Source organism: Solea solea, chromosome 14, assembly GCF_958295425.1.
Source record: "Solea solea chromosome 14, fSolSol10.1, whole genome shotgun sequence".
NCBI classification, from domain to species: Eukaryota; Metazoa; Chordata; class Actinopteri; order Pleuronectiformes; family Soleidae; genus Solea; species Solea solea.
In genome coordinates this window covers 22030149-22049757 of record NC_081147.1, presented here as the reverse complement: position 1 = coordinate 22049757, position 19609 = coordinate 22030149, and the positions used below count along the sequence as shown (strand labels likewise).

General features: G+C 38.7%; 2 protein-coding genes across 2 annotated transcripts; both read left to right on the top strand.

Annotated features, from left to right (window-relative positions):
* The first annotated feature begins 1408 nt into the window (after nt 1-1408).
* On the top strand, nt 1409-3294 carry LOC131472729 (ladderlectin-like). Its single transcript, XM_058650156.1, has 8 exons — nt 1409-1515; nt 1629-1729; nt 1982-2035; nt 2140-2229; nt 2338-2426; nt 2537-2662; nt 2764-2860; nt 2955-3294. Exons 2-8 carry the CDS (start codon nt 1666-1668, stop codon nt 3023-3025), a joined length of 591 nt encoding a protein of 196 aa, XP_058506139.1. The 5' UTR covers nt 1409-1515; nt 1629-1665; the 3' UTR covers nt 3026-3294.
* Nucleotides 3295-5781: 2487 nt separating this feature from the next.
* On the top strand, nt 5782-8213 carry LOC131472866 (ladderlectin-like). Its single transcript, XM_058650339.1, has 9 exons — nt 5782-5808; nt 5892-5999; nt 6509-6562; nt 6804-6857; nt 7021-7071; nt 7193-7284; nt 7426-7551; nt 7797-7893; nt 7985-8213. The coding sequence occupies exons 2-9, from the start codon at nt 5933-5935 to the stop codon at nt 8053-8055; spliced, it is 612 nt and encodes a 203-aa protein (XP_058506322.1). The 5' UTR covers nt 5782-5808; nt 5892-5932; the 3' UTR covers nt 8056-8213.
* Nucleotides 8214-19609: the final 11396 nt, after the last annotated feature.

The window sequence follows — 19609 nt, the reverse complement described above, 5'->3', positions numbered from 1 at the left end:
CTGCGTGATGATTGGAGGAACTGGCTGAAAGGCGGAACCAGTTTTTGATTGACAGCGTTGCAGAAACATATGACAGTGGAGCCGTTTCTGCCTCAGTTCTATGTGGATTTTTCGAGGGAAGTCTGTAGACAAATAGCTGGTCGTTGTGTGTTATTTGCGTGGCATTATAGCCCCTATTCGCTTGTACATATACACTGTAAATAAAAACACTATTATAGCATTTCAGTTTCACAATGAGCTTCCCCTGTTTCAAAGACCAGCATCCGCCACTGTTATGGATCTACTCGTCTGCCTGTCTGTCTGTAGGAAATACTGTATGTATGTATCTGTATCAGTTTTAATGTCAACACACGTTTATATCATTATTGTTTCTCATAACCAATACGATACAGTGCACATTGACAGTTTGTAGTTTGCCTTCCAAGCAGACGTTGTTTTTGTTAATGTTACACAAAGACAGACAGGTTCCTGCACATTTACCAGCTGTTCTGGTTCAGTATTAAAGCTGATGCCCTGGTTTTTGCAGTTGGAAGCCCTCAGCTCTGAAACTCCCTGCATGTAGGGCCAGAAAAAAAAATCCGCTTTGCCTCATTATGGTCCTGAAATGAATCCTGGTTCAATCACGGGAAGCAATTTGTAAGTGTTTATGTTTATAAAAGCGTAATATTTATTATACAAGTGTATTATGATGAAACACTTTTTGGAAACCATTTTTGATGCTGAAGTGATTGATTTTTTCCAAGTTTTATTGAGAACTTTTGGGAAACCATAGTAATGCAGAACAGTCGTGTGAGTCCAGTTCAGCACGTCAAAGATGTGTCCAGGTTAAACATTGTACTGTAAGAACGGGACAGCTGTTCTATAAACCCACCATAATCATAAAGATTACATCCTGTCTGATAGTAAACTGTAAATACAATGCAGTATGTTTCTATCTGTTTACAACTGTTCACGTACGCGTGTTTTCCTGTAATTATTTGTGGTCGTATACATTTCCGGGCACTGGAATTACAACTGTTATCCATTTGTGGGTGTGCAGAGACATATGAGGAAATAAATACATGTTTTTCACTTCCACAGAACACACTTCACACTGGTGAAGTCTTTTTAAATAGGTCAGTCTTTTCTGTAAGGCTCTTATGTTCCATTGTGCCCTTTGTTTTTTGTCAATACAACAACAGTACAGTTTGTATCACCTGTGATCACGTTTACCACTGTATGAGTCATGACCATAATACTGGTACTTGCATTTCCTTATTGCCCTTATGTTAATGTCTGCCTAATAGCCTTCTTGAGATGAACACAAGGGCAATAAGGAAATAGATAAGGTAATAGATCAAATTCAGGAATTGAAAAAAACATGTAGGGTTGAAGTGCATTTGTTCACATGCTGCTCTGTTGTTTACCTGTGGCTCAGGTGTGTATATAAAGAGCAGAGCAGCCTCATGGTCATCATCATCATCATCACTGCAGCATCTGATACCTGAACAGCCTCAACACACATCCACCTCATAGGTAAGACTCCTTCTCTCCCTCTCTCTCTCTCTCTCTCTCTCTCATATCATTCCATTAGATGTCATTTTGACTCTCTGTTCTTTAACTGTCTCTCTCTCTCTGACTCCCAACAGATTTTTACATCCTGTCATTGTCCTAATCATCTTCATCATGAAGGTCCTCTTGTTCGTCACTGTTCTGCTCTGTGGAGTTCTTGCTATCACAGCAGCAGCAGGTCAGTGGAACTTTTCACACATGTCGTTGTGCAGGTCCATGTGTGATCAGAAAACAACATTCTCAGTGTTGCACAGTGGAACATTTTCTGAAGACAGACATTACTATACATTATTTGTATATTCTCCACAAATGATACAAAGACAAACGGTTTGGCTGTCACATGTTTGTGTTTAAATATGTTATTATTGTAAAGGGAATTAAATCACACACAGGCGACATAAAGCAGCCACTTCTTTTTCTTCTCTGTTAGTTGAAGCTGTGAAACCAGAAGAAGCACCAGTGGAGCCACTGGAGGAACAACAAGGTAAACAACCCGAACACTTTAGCAGGATGTTGAATTGAACTTTTATGAACAGACAGCATCAAATTCAACTGCAACTCAGCTCATGTTTTCTCTTTTTGTCTCAGTGGTAGAAGTGGAAGTTGAAGCTGTTCCTGAAGCTGTTCCTTTGGAGGGAGAGCCACAGCCTGCTGGAGAGGTGGCTGCACCAGTTCAAGGTCTATTGTCTTCACCAACTTACTCCACACGTTGTCTATCGTGTGTCCATAAAATCTAATGACATGAAATCATTCTCATCTCTGTCACTCTGTCTCTCTCCTCTGCAGGTCGTTTCATTTGTCCCTCTGGTTGGGTCGGATACAGGGACGGCTGCTATCTGTTTGTGTCCTCGGGCAGAACCTGGAACAGTGCTGCGGTAATTTGAATTCAAATATACAACAATGTTTGCAAAGTTTATTTGGCTTTCTCTGTAACAAATGATGACCTTAACACTAACATGTATGTGTGTGTATTTGTGTCTTTTAGGATTATTGCAAAAGTCTGGGAGCGTCCTTGCCATCTGTCAGTAATGTGTTTGATTACAGTTTTCTGCAGGACTTGACCATGAGGTCAGGACAATCAGTCTCCTGGATTGGAGGCTTCTATTTCCAGGTAATTAGACTCATTAGTCTCATTAGGCTACATGAATATAAAAACCTAATAACATGTATTAAAGTTTGCTGATTGATAAACTCTATGTGATGTGTGTCCAGACCTGGAGGTGGTTGGACCAGAGCCCCTTCAGCTACAGTAACTGGGGTACAGTGAATACTGTCAGCCGATACCAGTGCATGTACGTCCAAACCAGAGGTGAGACAGCATTCACAGACAGGATTCAGATGTTTTAAAGACGTTATAAGCAGATAACAGACAGTAATGAATGTTTACATGCTCTGTGTTGCAGCGGGCTGGTCCAATCATAACTGTGGTAATGGATGGCCATTCATCTGCGTGAAGAAAACTGGTAACTGCTAAACTGGACAGCAGGACATATTTAGTGCTGGAGGACATTTAGACTGTTAATGAACAAAACTGTGTTTACTTTTAGGAGAAGGAAAAAATTATTGGCATATATGTATTTTGTGCTTTGATTGCTTCGTACTGTATGCGATGCCTGAGAAGAAATCAAAATCAGATTTGTAAAAAGGCAAAAATGATCATCGATTGTTGTTTTGTTGTTAACTTTGGGATATAAGTTAACAAGTGAAATGTGTATGAAAAATAAAAAAAAGTTCAAACAAAAAGGTTTGCTGTGTTGTGATATAGTTGTACAGTATTAAGGCTTCTTTAACCCTAAGAACACAGAGCATTTAGGCTGTTTTTTTGTATCCATTACTATGTTAAAATGTATGTACAGATGCTATAACAATGTGCAATGCAGAGTGTCTTATATCTTTTATTCTTGTTTATATCTTTTTTTTAATTCCTTTTAAAGAACTATTGAACACACCTCAGCAAAAAGTACTAGTTCAAAGTACTCAAGGTTCAAGTAGCAAGAAATAGTTCAAAGTAAAATTGGTTCATTATTGAAAAAAAAGAAAAAAGAATCATAATTTACAAGAAGATGAAAAAATGCATTTTGGAAAGTCTGATTGTGTGACCTATAAACACACACCTGAGGATGTCCATATAAGGAGTTGTGTATTATTCCTGCGGCAATTTACCATGGGTGCACCTGCGGCCAGTGTTGTAATGTAACAAAATACAAAGACTTTGTTACTGTACGTACAGAATTCACATATCTGTACTTTACTTTTTATGTGTGTTATATTACATATAGACTAGCAGAGCCAGTAATTGAATAACTTTTGATACTTAAGTGCAGTAAATGTCACATACTTTATGTAATATTATAAAAAGGGACTTCAACTTCTACCAAAGTTATTTTCTGGTAAGATACTCGAGACAAACAACCATCCACTCTCACACTCACACCTATGGTCAATTTAGAGTTTCCAATTTGCCTAATCCCCATGTTTTTGGACTGTGGGAAGAAACCAGAGAACCCCTGGAAACCCCACGCACACACGGAGGGAGAACATGCAAACTCCTTGCAGAAAGGCCCTCGTTCCAATCGGGTTGTGTCTACCCGGGTCTTCTTTCTGCAAAGGCAAGAGTGCTGAATTCAAATCTTGTGATGAATCATTTAACGTTTATTTTTCACTGCAGCGTGTTGTCAAATCAAAGGACGCCATTGCATAGTTTGACTTTGTGTAAAGACTTACACGTGTGTACAGGTTAGAGATTATAAGATAAGAACCTACCGGATTCCTTTAAACCCAAGAACAAACACAACTGAAAGCACAATGCAGTACATCAGGATCAACAGTTTAGTTTCCTTGTTACTTTATGTGGTCGTCCATGTTTATGGACACTGGCACACTGATAAAAACTGATTGATTTATTTAATTACGTAACCTTGTTAGATAATTAACTACATCAAAAGCAGACAGTGTTTTCACTGTGGGTGTGGTTCCAAAAATGAGAAAATGTGTTACCTATGAACAGTAAACACTTTGAGGACTCGTGCGAATAAAGTGAGCAGGATTGAATAGGATTTGTACTTTTCTGATCTTTTGATGTTTTAATGTTTTTTTTGGTCTGGAAAATATTCTATTATCATTGATCACTGAGGCCAATTGGGGCCCTGATATCTTCTGATATCCCCATTTATTTATCAAAACCCAGCGTTTCTTTCCAGCTTAAACAACACTGTGTCTGTTTTGCTGAATGTCTGAATTGTTATTTGTTAGATGACAATAAATATTTCTGTTAAGAGCCGCAAAGGTTTTTCTCATAGTGCAAAGAGACGTTGTTTATCTTTGATTTTGTACAGTGCATGTTGATAATCAGCTGCCTCTTGATTTTAACTTCATTTGATTACAGTTGCCTCGTTGCAGTCCTGAAATCTTTAAAGTATTAAAATGCCACAGGATGTTTCCACGAACAAATCTAAAGTTTACATGCTCACTGACACACAACTGCAAAGATTATGCAGTGTGTTGGGAAGTGACGGAATCAGTGATGGGATCTCTGGAGTCAGAGATGAGTTGAACTGAGACAATGGAGACATCTTATCTTTGAGTAGCAGACACTTGGAGGAACTTTGATGAACAAAATGTGAACAGGGTTGATTTCAATTTGTACTTTATGAGATTTCCTTCATAGCTTTTCCAATTAAGAGTTTAATTTTATATGAACTGTTAGTTCTTGTGATTTCTCATAATCACACATAGCACAATGTTTTTAATTTATTTTCATGATAATTTCCTTTTCCTTTAAAACTGTGGTCACTCTTGTCTGTAGGGTTAGGTTGTTCAATGTATGCCTATTATGTATACTACTAACAATAATAATAATATGATAATAATAAATTAATTTTGACTTGAAGCTTAACAAAAAATTTAAAAAATTGCCTATAGTCCCACTTCTAAAACCTTATTCAAGCCATTGTTGCTGCCTCTCTGGTGTAAACATCACAAGTGCCGCAATTCTAAATCTTATCATACTATGAATGATATAAGTATTTCCTTATTGGCTTTGTGCAAATAATTTGAATGGTGTTCTTAAATTTTATTTGAGAAACGAGACACAGGGACAAAAACAAAGTCATGTTTCGGGTGAAAGTGCACTTGTGTACGTGCTGCTCTGTTGTTTACCTGTGGCTCAGGTTGTGTATATAAAGAGCAAAGCAGCCCCATGTTCATCACTGCAGCATCTGATAACCTGAACAGTCTCATCACACATCGACCCGACAGGTAAGACTCCTGCTCTCTCGCTGTCTCATTACATAGACATAAATGTGACTAAACTCCTTTTTCATGTCTCTGACTCCCACCAGACGTCCAGTCTCCTCATCGTTTACTCTTCATCATCTTCATCATGAAGGCCATCTTCGTCCTCAGCGTTTTGCTCAGCGGAGTTCTTGCTCTCGCAGCAGCGGCGGCAGGTCAGAGTGACTTTTCACACATTTCCGTTCACTAACAATTCTGCAGATTTATTCCACTAGTGAACAAAATACACAAATTAAAAATGCACGTTGTATTCATTCATATCAATAAATTAACCACTAATGTAAATAATATCTTATAAACCTTCTTTGTCTGATCATAAATCATTTTTTGAGCAAACAGATTGATAGATTGTGCAGAAATTATTCCTGCAAATGTAATATTCAGGATAAATATATTGTATCAAAGTAATTAGTAGTTTTGCGACAGCTTATGTGACGTGATCATTGTTTATATATTAGAGAGAGGATTCTAACCCTATTTATTCTAATACACATTATGCTAAATTCCCTTTTGCACAGTATTTTTAGTATTAGTACCTCCCCAAACCCTTTTATTCTGAAAATCAGGACTCCAATATTACCTGTATTATACTACATGTGTTGTAACGAATGGATACAGACACGGGTGACATGAAGCTGCCACTTCTCTTTTTCTTCGCTGTTAGTTGGAGCTGTTGAACCAGCAGAAGCAGCCGTGGAGCTGCAGAAGGAGAACCAAGGTGAGCTGCTTGCATTCCAACAGGCTGTATGACTGTTAACGCAACTTAAAGCAAACTGCACCAAATCAAAAATGGAATTTAAAGTATCAGCTTTTGTTTCAGTAAGAAAATGAAGTTGAAGCTGTTTCTTCTGCGACACGATGCTGCCCTAATGTTATTTTTGTGTTTGGGTATGTGATGACATTAAAGCAACCACTGATTCTTCTTCTTCTTCTTCTTCTTCTTCTTCTTCCCTGTTTAGTTGAAGCTGCTGAACCAGCACAAGTGCCAGTGGAGCCACAGGAGGAAAACCAAGGTAAACAAACCTAACGCTCCCTCACTGAGCGTTTCTCAGTGGTAGACATTGAAGTTGAAGTTGTTCCTGAAGGTGAAAAACTGAATGAATGATTTTGTTCTACTCTGCTATGTCATGTTAGTGGAAAAATAAAAATGACAACGTGTATTTTCTTCCTCTTTAGAGGGAGAGCCAAAGGTGTTTTCTGCTAGCAAAGTGGCTGAACCAGTTGAAGGTCTATTGTCTTTAAATGCAACAGAGAAAACTGACACCATAAAATGCCTATAATGTGTCCATAAAATCAAAAAACTCTCATCTCTGCTCCTCTCGCTCTCTTTTCTCTCTCTCCTCTGCAGGTCGTTTCTTCTTTTGCCCCTCTGGTTGGGAGCGATACAGAAATACCTGCTATCTGTTTGTGAGATCCAGCCGCTCCTGGAGCAGTGCTATGGTATTCTTTTTTTTTTTTAATGTTTTATTCATATTCATATTCTATTTGTTATTGCTATTGTTGTGCAACTGACAAACTGACCTGAAAATATGAAAACACTTATCTTGTTCCTACTCGTGTGTGTTTGTATGACACCTTTAGGCCTATTGCGATACTCTGGGATCCACTCTGCCCTCTGCCCATGACCTGTTTGATTACAGTTTCCTGCAGAGTATGACCAGCAGGGCAGGATACACGGCCTCCTGGATGGGAGGGATGTACTTCCAGGTAACTGCACCATCACACAAAACACATACAGATGTCATTAAATCACACTTAACAGCACTAGAGGTCCAAATTATATTTATTAAACTGAATCACACAAGTCAAATAAATAAATTGTGATGTTTATATGAGGGGATTTGTCTTGATCTGGACCTCGCTGAATTTGTACCTCTTCATAGATGATTTTCAATTCTTGTTATGGACATTAATATGTAATTAAGGTCTGTGTTTGTGTGGTGTGATTCCAGGGTTGGAGGTGGGTGGATCGAACCAACTTTGGCTACCAAAACTGGTATAGTCACAATAGTGTCACCAGCTACCCCTGCATATACCTCAATACTGCGTGTAAGGCAACATTTTCCATTTGTCACTTTAACTCTTTGTTTGTTTCCTAATGATGAGGCCAAATGATCATAAAATGTATGTTCTGTTTCAGTGGCCTGGTCCAACGGCAACTGTGCATCTTCACTGGCATTCATCTGCCAGAGGAGAAGCGATGCCTGCTGAGAAGCAATGCGGAGCTACAGCCGCTGCGTTTACTGATCGGAATCTGAATCTTTGGAATGCGGGTTAACTTTTAAAGAGAAATCGTAGACTGTCCTATATCACAAGACTGAGTTAGTGATGATTTCATGCTGTTCTTAATTCTTCTGTTGACATAAAAAAGGGAAAAAAAGAAAAAAAAGATTAAAAAATAAATAAATAAATAAAATGTATATATATATATATATATATATATATATATGTATAAAAGTCTTCTGTTGAAATCAAACATGGAAATATGAGAAAGACTCAGTCGCGATTTATTGATTTTATTTCTCTCTTTCCTTTCTTTCCTTTTACTGGTTACATGTTTGCAGAGATAAACTGGACACGAGAAATTAAAATTCACTGAATAAATGAGATCCAAAACAAATATTTGAGTCTTATTCTTGTGCTTTGCATTAGCTTTACCCTGTGCAAGAACTTTTAGATTTTAATTTACTCCTTGCACCTAGAATGATCAAAGAGAATTAAGGTCAACCATTGCATGACAATGTATTATCTTAAAGCTGTTGCCCTTAAATGTAAAAAAGTGTTTTTTTCTGGAGGAATAATTGTTGATAGGTCATTTTTGATAGAAACAAAAGGCACTGTTTTAATATTACATTAGGACAGTCATCCATTCACGATGGATCTGACTCAAGTTGTGCTAAACTCAAACAAGTCCAGTCGCCCACAGCCAACTTCTGAAGAAGTTATGAACGGAGCCATGGTGTATTGAAATAGCACCAGTTATACACAAGGCAACTCAGCTATGGTTTGTCCAAGGCCAAATCGGCTTTTGGTGTCAGTGTCATATTAAACTTACCAAACTTTGATGGTAACATACTTGGGTGAGGGCAACACCCACCGCCTATCGCCCGATGTCAGCTGAGATTGGCACCGCACTCTGGACCCTCATGTGGAGGGTAAAGCGGTAGAGGATGGATGGATACTTGGGTGATCACACACACAAAAACAAATGATTATACTTTGTGCCATTTGTGATTGTTTTATTTGCCTCATTGCGTTCCTGAAATCTTTAAACTGTCATGTGCTGGTTTCCAGGGAAGCCACAAACAAACCTTAACACTTCACTGTTCATGTATGTGTGTGTGTGTGTGTGTGTGTGTTTGCAGGTTTCCATGTCATGTTTTTATGGTCATTCATATTTTGGGCACTGGCACATTCACCGAAACCTTATTTATCAACACGTGTTCTATGATTGACTACATTACAACCACAACAAACGTCCTTTCAAAGTGTTGAGATTGGGATTGGGTTTATAATTTAATTGCAGAGGATACGTGTTATCTTTGACTAGCAGACACTTTGAAATATGTACTTTATGAGCTTTTCCTTCACAGCGCACAGGTTTTCACTTCCATTAAACCTTCTCCAATCACAAGTTTAGTTATTATTTGTGATTTTTCATAACCACACATCAAATCTACATGATTCCTTTTTTCTCTTTTCCTTCCATCAGATCTAAAATCACTCTTGTCAGAAGGGCTGGGGTAATCCAATCCACCTTTTGTTAGTTTTCAACAATGGCAACAACAAAAATAATGATAGTTAATACATTGTGACGGAAACAAAAATGTTTAAAATTAAATATAATCTCACTTCCAATACCTTATTTTCTCCAGTGAGAGCTGTCTGAGCTGCCTCTCTGGTGTAAACACCATTATTATCATAACTGTCCTGATTTTAAGTGTCATAATAGTAGTGTTGATATCAGTATTTCCTTATTGGCTTTGTGTCAAAAAAAAAAGGATGTGTCATTCTTTTATTTGAGTTATGAAACACAGTGTCATGTTCCTTTGTCCATGTCATCTTATTGTGAAATTCCCTCTTATTTTGAAGCCTTTTTCGTCTGTGTGCACTTTACTTTTCTCCTCTGCGATTACCCAACCCGTTTCACCTGTGTCTTGTTCGTCATCTCCCTAATTCCTCAGTGTATATAACCGCTCCCTCTTCCTTTATCTGTGTGAGTTCGTCTTTGTCCGTCACCGGTGAAACTAATTTTTTGAGCTCTCCCCTTCTTCTCATCCTATTATCCCTGTGGATGTTTTGCACATTTTGTGCTCTCCCTGTTGTCATTGGGATTTATGCTTGTTGACCTTTTTGCACGTCTGTTGCAGTCTGTTCCTGGTTCCTGGTCATCTGTGGATCTCGCGCCGGCGGCTTTGTTCGCTCAATTGAGGATCCACTGCTTGCACGTCTGTTTTTTGTGAACTGAGTGAATCAACACTTTTTCATACCACTGTACCGCATCTGGGTCCAGTCCTGTTCCTGACACACAGGAACAAAAACAAACTTGTGTTTAGGGTTAAAGTGCGTTTGTGCAAGTGCTGCTCTGTTGTTTACCTCCGGCTCAGGTGTGTATATAAAGAGCTGTACTCTGCGAGCCACTTTGCCCTCTGCCCATGACCTGCAGAGTATGAACAGTAGGACAGGATACATGACCTCCTGGATGGGAGGAACATACTTCCAGGTAACTGCACCATCACCCAAAGCACATAGAGAGGTCATTTAATGACATTTTACAGCACTAGAGCTCACAATTATCACACAAGTCCAATAATAAGACATTGTGATGTTTATATGAGGGGATTGTCTTAAATTCTGGACGTCGCTGAATTTGTACCCCTTCATAGATGATTTTCAATTCAGGTCTGCTGTTTTTGTGTGGTGTGATTCAAGGGATGGTGGGTGGAATCAAACCAATTTTGGCTACCATAACTGGTATGGTCGCAATAGTGTCAGCAGCTACCCCTACATGTACCCCAGTACACCATTCCAGAGGGGGCGGTGGCTGGATCAAACCAACTTTGGCTACCAAAACTGGTATAGTCAAAATGGTGTCAGCAGCTACCCCTACATGCACACCAATACTCCATTCCAGGGGGGGAGGTGGTTGGGTCAAACCAACTTTGGCTACCAAAACTGGCATAGGCACAATAGTGTCAGCAGCTACCCCTACATGTACCCCAACACATGTAAGGCAACATTTTCCATTTGTCACATTAAGTCTTTATTTGTTTCCTAATGATAAGACCAAATGATCATAGAGACACAAAATCCATGTTCTGTTTCAGTGGACTGGTCCAACAGCAACTATGCACTTTCTCGGCCATTCATCTGACAGAGGAGAGGCGGTGCCTGCTGAGAAGGAATGCAGAGCTACAGCGTCTGTGTTTACTGATCTGAATCTGTTTGATTTTCGATAAGAAATCTGTCTGTCCTGTATCACAAGACTGTGTTAGTGGCTTTAAATGTACTGATGATTTCATGTGAGAAAGACTCAGGTGTGATTTATTGTTTTTAGTTATGTCTTCCTCTAGAGATAAACTGTACATGAGAAATTAAAATTCACTGAATAAATGAGATACAAAAAATATTTGAGTCTTATTCTTGTGCTTTGCATTAGCTTTACCCTGTGAAAGAACCCTTAGATTTGATTTACTCCTTGCACCTAGAATGATCAAAGAGAATTAAGGTCAACCATTGCATGACAATGTATTATCTTATAGCTGTTGCCCTTAAATGTAAAAAAGTGTTTTTTTTCTGGAGGAATAATTGTTGATAGGTCATTTTTGATAGAAACAAAAGGCACTGTTTTAATATTACATTAGGACAGTCATCCCTTTACGATGGATCTGACTTAAATTTGAATTATTCCTGTGAGTCATGAACTGTCGCGTGGACACTGAACAAGTCATTGAGAGGGCTGGAATTTTACAAAGTCATTCAGAATGGCACATTGACATGGCAGATATGGTTATGTTGACTCATAAGACATGGCCCAATAAATGGAGGGTAATAAAGGACCATATTCACCAGACAGTTCAATTGCTTTTATGCCCCCATGTATTTAATTATCAAAGTCCAACGTCTTGCAGCGATTTTCAGCTTGAACAACACGGTGACTGTTTTCTCTGCCAACATATTAACCAAACAAGAGCGTGAGAGAGAGTGCAGACCTTCGCCAAGGCTTGAACACTCTGGACCTGCTTATAGCTTTTATCATTTGACATAAACGTGTGAAAATTCATGTTTCATCACGTTATCATAACTGTCCTGCTTTTAAATGTCATAATAGTATTGTTGATATCAGTATTTCCTTATTGGCTTTGTGTTAAAAATAAAGAAGAGATAAGTAAGTATAAAGGTACTATTCTTATTATTATTTGTGATATGTTAACACAGGAACAAAACGCGTTACTCTCACACGTTATTTAAGTATAGAAAGAATATTTTCACATTAGCAAAAAAATGCAAGCAGGATAAAACAAACGCTTTAGCAATTTATACCAATAAATTAACCACTGAAGTATTTAATATCTTACAGATCTTCTTATTACAGATGAATAGACTGTGTGCAGACGTTATTATAGTGAATATATGATGTCAGAGACATGCTTAAATATTTGGTAAAACCATGTCAAAAATATCTGCTGTGAAAAAGGTCTCTTACACCAGGTGTATTTAAGAAATACACACACAGTTTGTATATACATATATATATATATATATATATATATATATATATACATATATGTAAGACCCAACTGTCAGTCACATTATTCAAATCCAAACGCCACTAATCACAAAATTTGAAAGACATGGTGGTGCCCTGAGACTTTGTGCACAGTATTTTAGTATTTAATGCATTTTGACAGTGATAGACACATGATTTATAACAACTGACACGGCATTAACACGGTGTGACCTCACCAAACGTTTTATTCTGAAAGTCACGACTCCGACGATATGTCCCTACACGTGTTCTAACATACGGTGACAGGTGACATGAAGCTGGAGTTGGAGCTGTTGAACCAGCAGAAGCACCAGTGGAGCCACAGGAGGAAAAGCAAGGTAAGCTGCTCTGCAACATTATATTATATTATATTATATTATATTCTGTAGGACTGTCAACGCAACTTAAACCACCTGAATAGACTGCATCACATCCAACATGTAACTGGAGTATTTCTTTTTATCTCAGTAAGAAATGAAGTTAGAGCTGAGCTTCCTGAGAGATGATGTTTCTGCTGAAAATGAAATTAGTGACAGATAGTAAAACAGACATTTTTTCTTCTTCTTCTTCTTCTTCTCTTCTTTTTCCCTGTTAGTTGAAGCTGCTGAACCAGCACGGGCACCCGTGGAGCCACAGGAGGAAAACCAAGGTAAACAACACTGTTCAATCACTGACAACACAACATGAACTCTTATGAACGGACTGTAACTCAGCTCACGGTTGGTCTTTTTGTCTCAGTGGTAGACGGTGAAGTCGAAGCTCCTGAAGGTAAAAATCTGGCTGCACCAGTTGAAGGAAAACCGATGCCATAAAATGTCTATAATGTGTCCATAAAATCAAATTAAACAAAGAATTGTCTCATCTCTGCTCCTCTGTAGGTCATTCCTTCTTTTGCACCTCTGGTTGGGTCAGACACAAACGTAGCTGCTACAGCACATACTGGACCGGTGCTGTGGTAATTAATGTTCTTTTACTCTATTGTATTCCATTGCATGTTGTGTAACTGAAAATGCTCATCTTATTCCTCACATAATTACGTGTGTGTGTCACTTTTAGGCCCATTGCAGTACTCTTGGAGCCACTTGACCTCTTTGAATACAGATTCCTGCAGGGCCTGATCAGTAGAGAAGGATGGGAGGATTCTACTTCCAGGTACCTGCACCATCACACAAATCAAATGCACTATGTGATGCACTTTACAGCATCAGAGAACCAGGAAAATGCTTAACTTAACTTAATTCAAAACAAAACAGTGGGAGGAGAAATGAACTCATAAATCAGAGAAAAGTAATTCAAGTTATTTAATTACCTGTGTTGTTACAGCCAAACTACTTTTTTTTTTTAATATTGACTGACTATTTGTTAACACATTCATTAACAAGCGTCATTTTGAAACATTTTAAATCTTACTCTGACAGAAGTATATTTTCTATACTTACACAGATGTATATAATTCAAATATTCTAACACTATTATTGTATTCCAGTCACTTACTCATTATAGATGCTGATGAATTATATATTATACTGAATCACATGTGCAGGTAATAAGACATTATGATGTTCCGGACTTTTATATGAGGAGATTATCTTGATTTGGACCTCACTGAATTATACCAATACTGGTATAGTTACAATAGCGTCAGTAGCTACTTGTGCATTTACCTAAATTCCAGAGGTGAGGTTTGTTGTTTTCATTGTTATTCTTTTTTCTTTTTTTTTACTTTGGAACATTTTCCACAGAATAAACAGAATAAAAAACGATCCGGGTCTCATTCTTGTGCTTTTCATTAGCTTTACCTTGTGCAAGAACAATTAGATTTGATGTGCTCCTTGCACCTAGAATGATCAAAGAGAAGTGAGGCCAGCCGCTGCATGGTAATACATCATGTTCAAGCTATCTCCCTTAAATTTAGTCACATCTGCTTGAAAAGGTAACTCTGGTTTATCTTTCACATAAAATCTGGAGCGGATTCCACAGTACACGTGATGCTTGACTCTGATGAGTGAATCTAATGAGCTAAGCTTTGGACTTTGAGTTAGTAGTAAACAAAGAGATACAAGAAACATGGTAAATAATCCCAAATAAAACTGTACATTCTGTTCACACAATACAAACGCCCCCCTGCTTGTCTGCTTGTTTTCACATATTACATCTGCCGCTATGCTGATGACACTCAGGTGTATGTGGCTTTTGAAAGCAACTGTCACTTACTCAAATAATCACTCTCGATGCCATTGATCAACTGACAGCCAAGGAACGTGGTGTTGCATTCGATCCCACTGTCCCACTGTCTGCAAATAGAAATATTGGCTTTAAGATCATATCATGAATGAAGTTTCCCAAAGTCACAAAAGTGTTTTTTCTAAGGGAATCTTTGTTGATAGGCTAAGAATTATACTTTAGTCTGAAACAAAGTAGTTTAATTCTAGAAACACACAACATATTTTACACCTCTACAAACTGTTTTAATGTTACAACAGGACAGTCATCCCTGTTAGATATATCTGACTCAATTTGATGCCATTTTATCTACCAAATATTTGGTTTTGATTTCATCATGCTCTCACCGTCTGTCGCAAAAAATACAGCTCAAGGAATGAGTAAAACCAATTTCACCAAAAGAGCCACCTTGAGTGGGCGAGCCTGTGTGTGTGTGTGTGTGTCATTAACAGAGCTATGGTGCTTTCCAAGGGGATTATTAGATCAAGGTCAAGGCAAAGTCTAGGTTATCCTCTGATTATGCATAATAATGCATTGATGAAAAACAGGTGGAACAAATCTCATCTGATCAGTCCCAGCTGTTGCTCCTCGCCGAGTTTGGTTTGTCCGAGGCCAAATCAGCCCGTGGTGTCACGCTGTTTCAATTGTCGCTCAGACACTGAACGAGTCATGAAGAGGGCTGGAATTCTATAAAGCCGACCAGACTCTGCAGGACGTGAGTCAACAACCGAGTGGAGGAAGATCATATTTTTAAAAGGGACAGAGAGCTCATATGGTACATCTTTGCTGATCTGCTGTCTGGAGCAGGTCTGTTGCGTGTCTGCTACAGAGCTGCTATGTTCAACATTCATACATAGGGTTTGTCTTGGAAAAATCCTAAAAATATTATTTTAAATAAGGTAAATACACATCTGTACTAAATGCCAGAACTCTTCAGTATGAAGAGTAGGTTCAAGCAACTCAATGACACACATCCAGTTAGATATAGTTTCATTGTATCCAGCGAGGTTAATAATATGAAAAAAGATAGTTTTGCATGACTGAAGACCAATAACAGATGCTTCACCTGAATTTGTGAATGCACAAATCTTTCATTATGAGTGCATCGGTGCATTCTCTTTAGATGAGGGCGATGCAGCAGTACTCGGATAATGTCGTTTTTCAGATCGAGGAGCCAAAGGCCGACTGTATGGTCACAACTTGTCTGGTGAAAAAAAGACAAAGGTTGCGCAAAATTCATACACAATGTCAGGGTGTGTATTGTTTACAAGGTGTACGACATGTGAGTGTGCCTGTACCGCTATTACATTTGAGACACTACAAGTGATTTATGTGGAACTGGAGGCAAGTGTGGGGAGAAATACAGTCGTGTCGAGCAGAGCACCCCGGGGGTCTTGCGGTGTCTCTGACTCTAACAGGGTTGTATGAATTCTTCACCTGTGCTGTACATTTATTGCTTTTACCCGATGCAATGAGGAGGTGCAGATGCAAGGATTTCAAAGGAAGGGTCGCGGAGAAAAGTGAATGTCATAAAATAAACAAACTGCCATAACATAGCGACTCAAAGTTTAAGCAGTATGGATGCATGGATGGATCAATACACCATTTGGGTTTGTTGACACATGATAGAACATCAGTTATCTGCCAAGGATATAAGAATCACAACTTTGACACATGTCACACACAAGACAATGGTTCACAGAGAATCAGACATGAACATAACATGTTGTGTTTCTGTTGTTTTAGGTCTGGTTGACGGTGTTTTTAAGCCAATTCATGGTTTCCCTGTGGTGATGGGAGAATTTCCTGCGGCATATTACATTTCCTGTTGCTGCCTTCGATCATGAAATTTCATTTCAAGCCAGAGCTTATGCCCTGTGATCCAGTTTTCTGTCAATTTGGTCTGAACCCTACAGCCAATTGCTTTGAATCCACTGATATTAATTTTTGCTCTCGGGGAACAAACCTGCGAAGGGTGCATTCATTATGGACCATACTGTTATAACAGCAGGTGGGAGCTTTCATGCACAGTATTCCCTGCAATTTTGACCAAACCTGAACACTTAATGCTCTTCTTTCAATGTTCTGCAAGATTATGATCAAATGATTATGATATTTTGGGGATTATGTAATGCCATGTGCATTTTTATTTGATTCATTGGGTTACACGGTGTTTCCCCAGTGCCTATATATAGTTATACACTTGTGAACTCTTCAGGCCAAAGCTTTACCAATCTCCTGGACTTTCCTGATTGGCCTTTAGCCCCACTAAATGCTCCCTTAATGGGGTATGGCTGATGGGAAATGACGCCATTTTAAAGCCTATTGGCTGTAAACCACCCAGGGGAAATAGTTGCAGTTTGTAACATAATTCATTGCATAGCTATACATGGTATCACAGTATATGTTTGCATGCCAACATCGTAGCTTAATTCAGGTTGTGATGTGTGCTGACACCTGATCATTTATATGCTAAAAGAATTCTTACAGCCTCTAAGTGCGAGTGCATTCTTAATCATGAAGACGCACAGCAGGTACAATGAAAATGCATGGATTGCAAAACTGCCTACTTTTTACATAAGGGTGCGTCGGTGTGTGTGTGTGCATGTATATCACCGTACATTCCCCTCAGCACAACCAGGCACGTGAAACTGCATCATCAGCATAAAGCACGGATCATCCCAGCTGAGACTTATGTATCATAAATCTACCTTTAGCCAGTGTGAAGTGTGTCCATGTGACAACAGCTGCGGTCAAGTCTCATGCAAACATTTGACATTCACAGCAAAATTGTTGGATACAAATAATGCAGGTGAAAGGGATTTTAGCACAAGTTCAAATTTGTTTGCGAAATGTGCAGCCATGGTGCAGATTTCTGTGTTCTTGCCAGCACAGTTCAGTTCCCCTACACTATGATTTTGATACCCCACGCTGTGATTTCAGGGGCTTTTCCGTTGTTTTTTTTCGTCTTTTAATCTGTACCATCGTAATAATACCTGATTTCAATTTGAAAAAAATATATCGTCCTTGCTCTTGGCGCAAGGAACATCTCAGAGAATGGAGAATTATGTCATTAACACCCCTTTGTGCGCCTCTGTTTATGCCAAGACGCCTGAACCTGAATAGTTTTTTTTAACATGCTGTTTCGACCACTTATTGTCATTATGGATTAAATGAGCACATGAGGACGGTGATAACCACAGATTGGTTATGTGGGTGCAAAAGACACCTGGTTAGGGTGAGGAAAGGAACATTTGCTCTATAAGAAAAACCCCACCACAATGCCACCACTAATACACACCAAGTCACAGTGTAAAACACACCAGGATGTCCCTATAACCATGTTAAAACACAGCATGCCACAGTGTGTAATCACACCACATAATCCCCATAACTGTGTTAAAACATTTCGATGTCACAGCATCATCCATTTGTGAAATGTTTACGTGTTAATGTGCAATCTCAAAAATAACAACATTCTTTTTGGGGGAAACCAAGCTGGTGATAATTAACATGCACAGTAGTACACATACTCACACATCTGCCCCTATGCATCATTGTCAATCCTATCCCTATACCTCCTGCTGGGCCAGTGCTAAAGCACATAAATATACAACTAGAAATGTTCTATACGTTTCCTGCCTGACCACTTTGATGTGTTACTTACAGAATAATAAAATCAGCAGGGACACTGGCACCATACATTATGCAATATTGTGCTATATAAAACTACATTTAATGCCTGCATACATTCCAAAAGTTGGCAGCTATCCATCATGGAGCACATGTAGCTGTGTGATATGTGTGCAAGTTCAAGTTGTCGTTGTGTTAAATTACAAACAAACGTCTCATTCTAGATGTGGGTTACACACTCACACACACACACCAAGGTCAAATCTGCAAACTTCCTCATCTTCCTGAACTTTATTGGGAGAAAATAAAACAAACCATGCATAGCTTATGTGTTATCATACGGTAAAAAACAAACATACAAATATATTCCACATTGTAAATCTATTTCCAGCAGTATCAACATGCCGTTATTAAAAACAGACACACACACACACACGGCAACAGCGATGTAAATTTATTGTGTCTTGTGGGCTTTATTTCCACTTTATTTCCTCACCAGCTTAGATAAAGCAAAAACACCGCTGCAGGCAACGTGAACAGTGAGGAGCAGGTTATTCTGATGCAGGGATAACTTATTGTCTGAAGACACCACCTACGAGTGCCTCATTGCATACACAACTGTTTTCATATTTTTATATAAACGGACGAAATAAGAAGTAAACCAATAAAAGAATAACCCGGACACATCTGCAATTTGGTACCATCTACAGGTTACTTGGCATTTTCTTTTTTTACATGACCTCTATAAATCCCCTTCCCTGATGGAGGATAGTGTGGGAAGAGAGCTCAAACAAATAACTCTCTCTGTGGATGTATGCGTTGTGTTGTTTTGTGCAGTGCATGCATGCATTTCTGGGCAAGTGTCCCAGGTCTAATTATGGCCACAGTGTTAACTTTTACATTCAAGCTGAATTTGAAACACTGTTATTTTGTTGTGAAGTGGCAGTTGAGGAGTCGTTGGTCCGTCTAATGGGACGTGTTTTTGTGTGATTACACAGTCTAATAGTGCGCATGCAAATATTGCGTTTCTGGTCTTGACCTCCACTCAAATCACTCACACACATGATAGCAATCTTTAGCAAATCAATGTTAATGGACTCTCATTTCAATGTAAACTGATGAGCAATTTAGCGGTTTTAT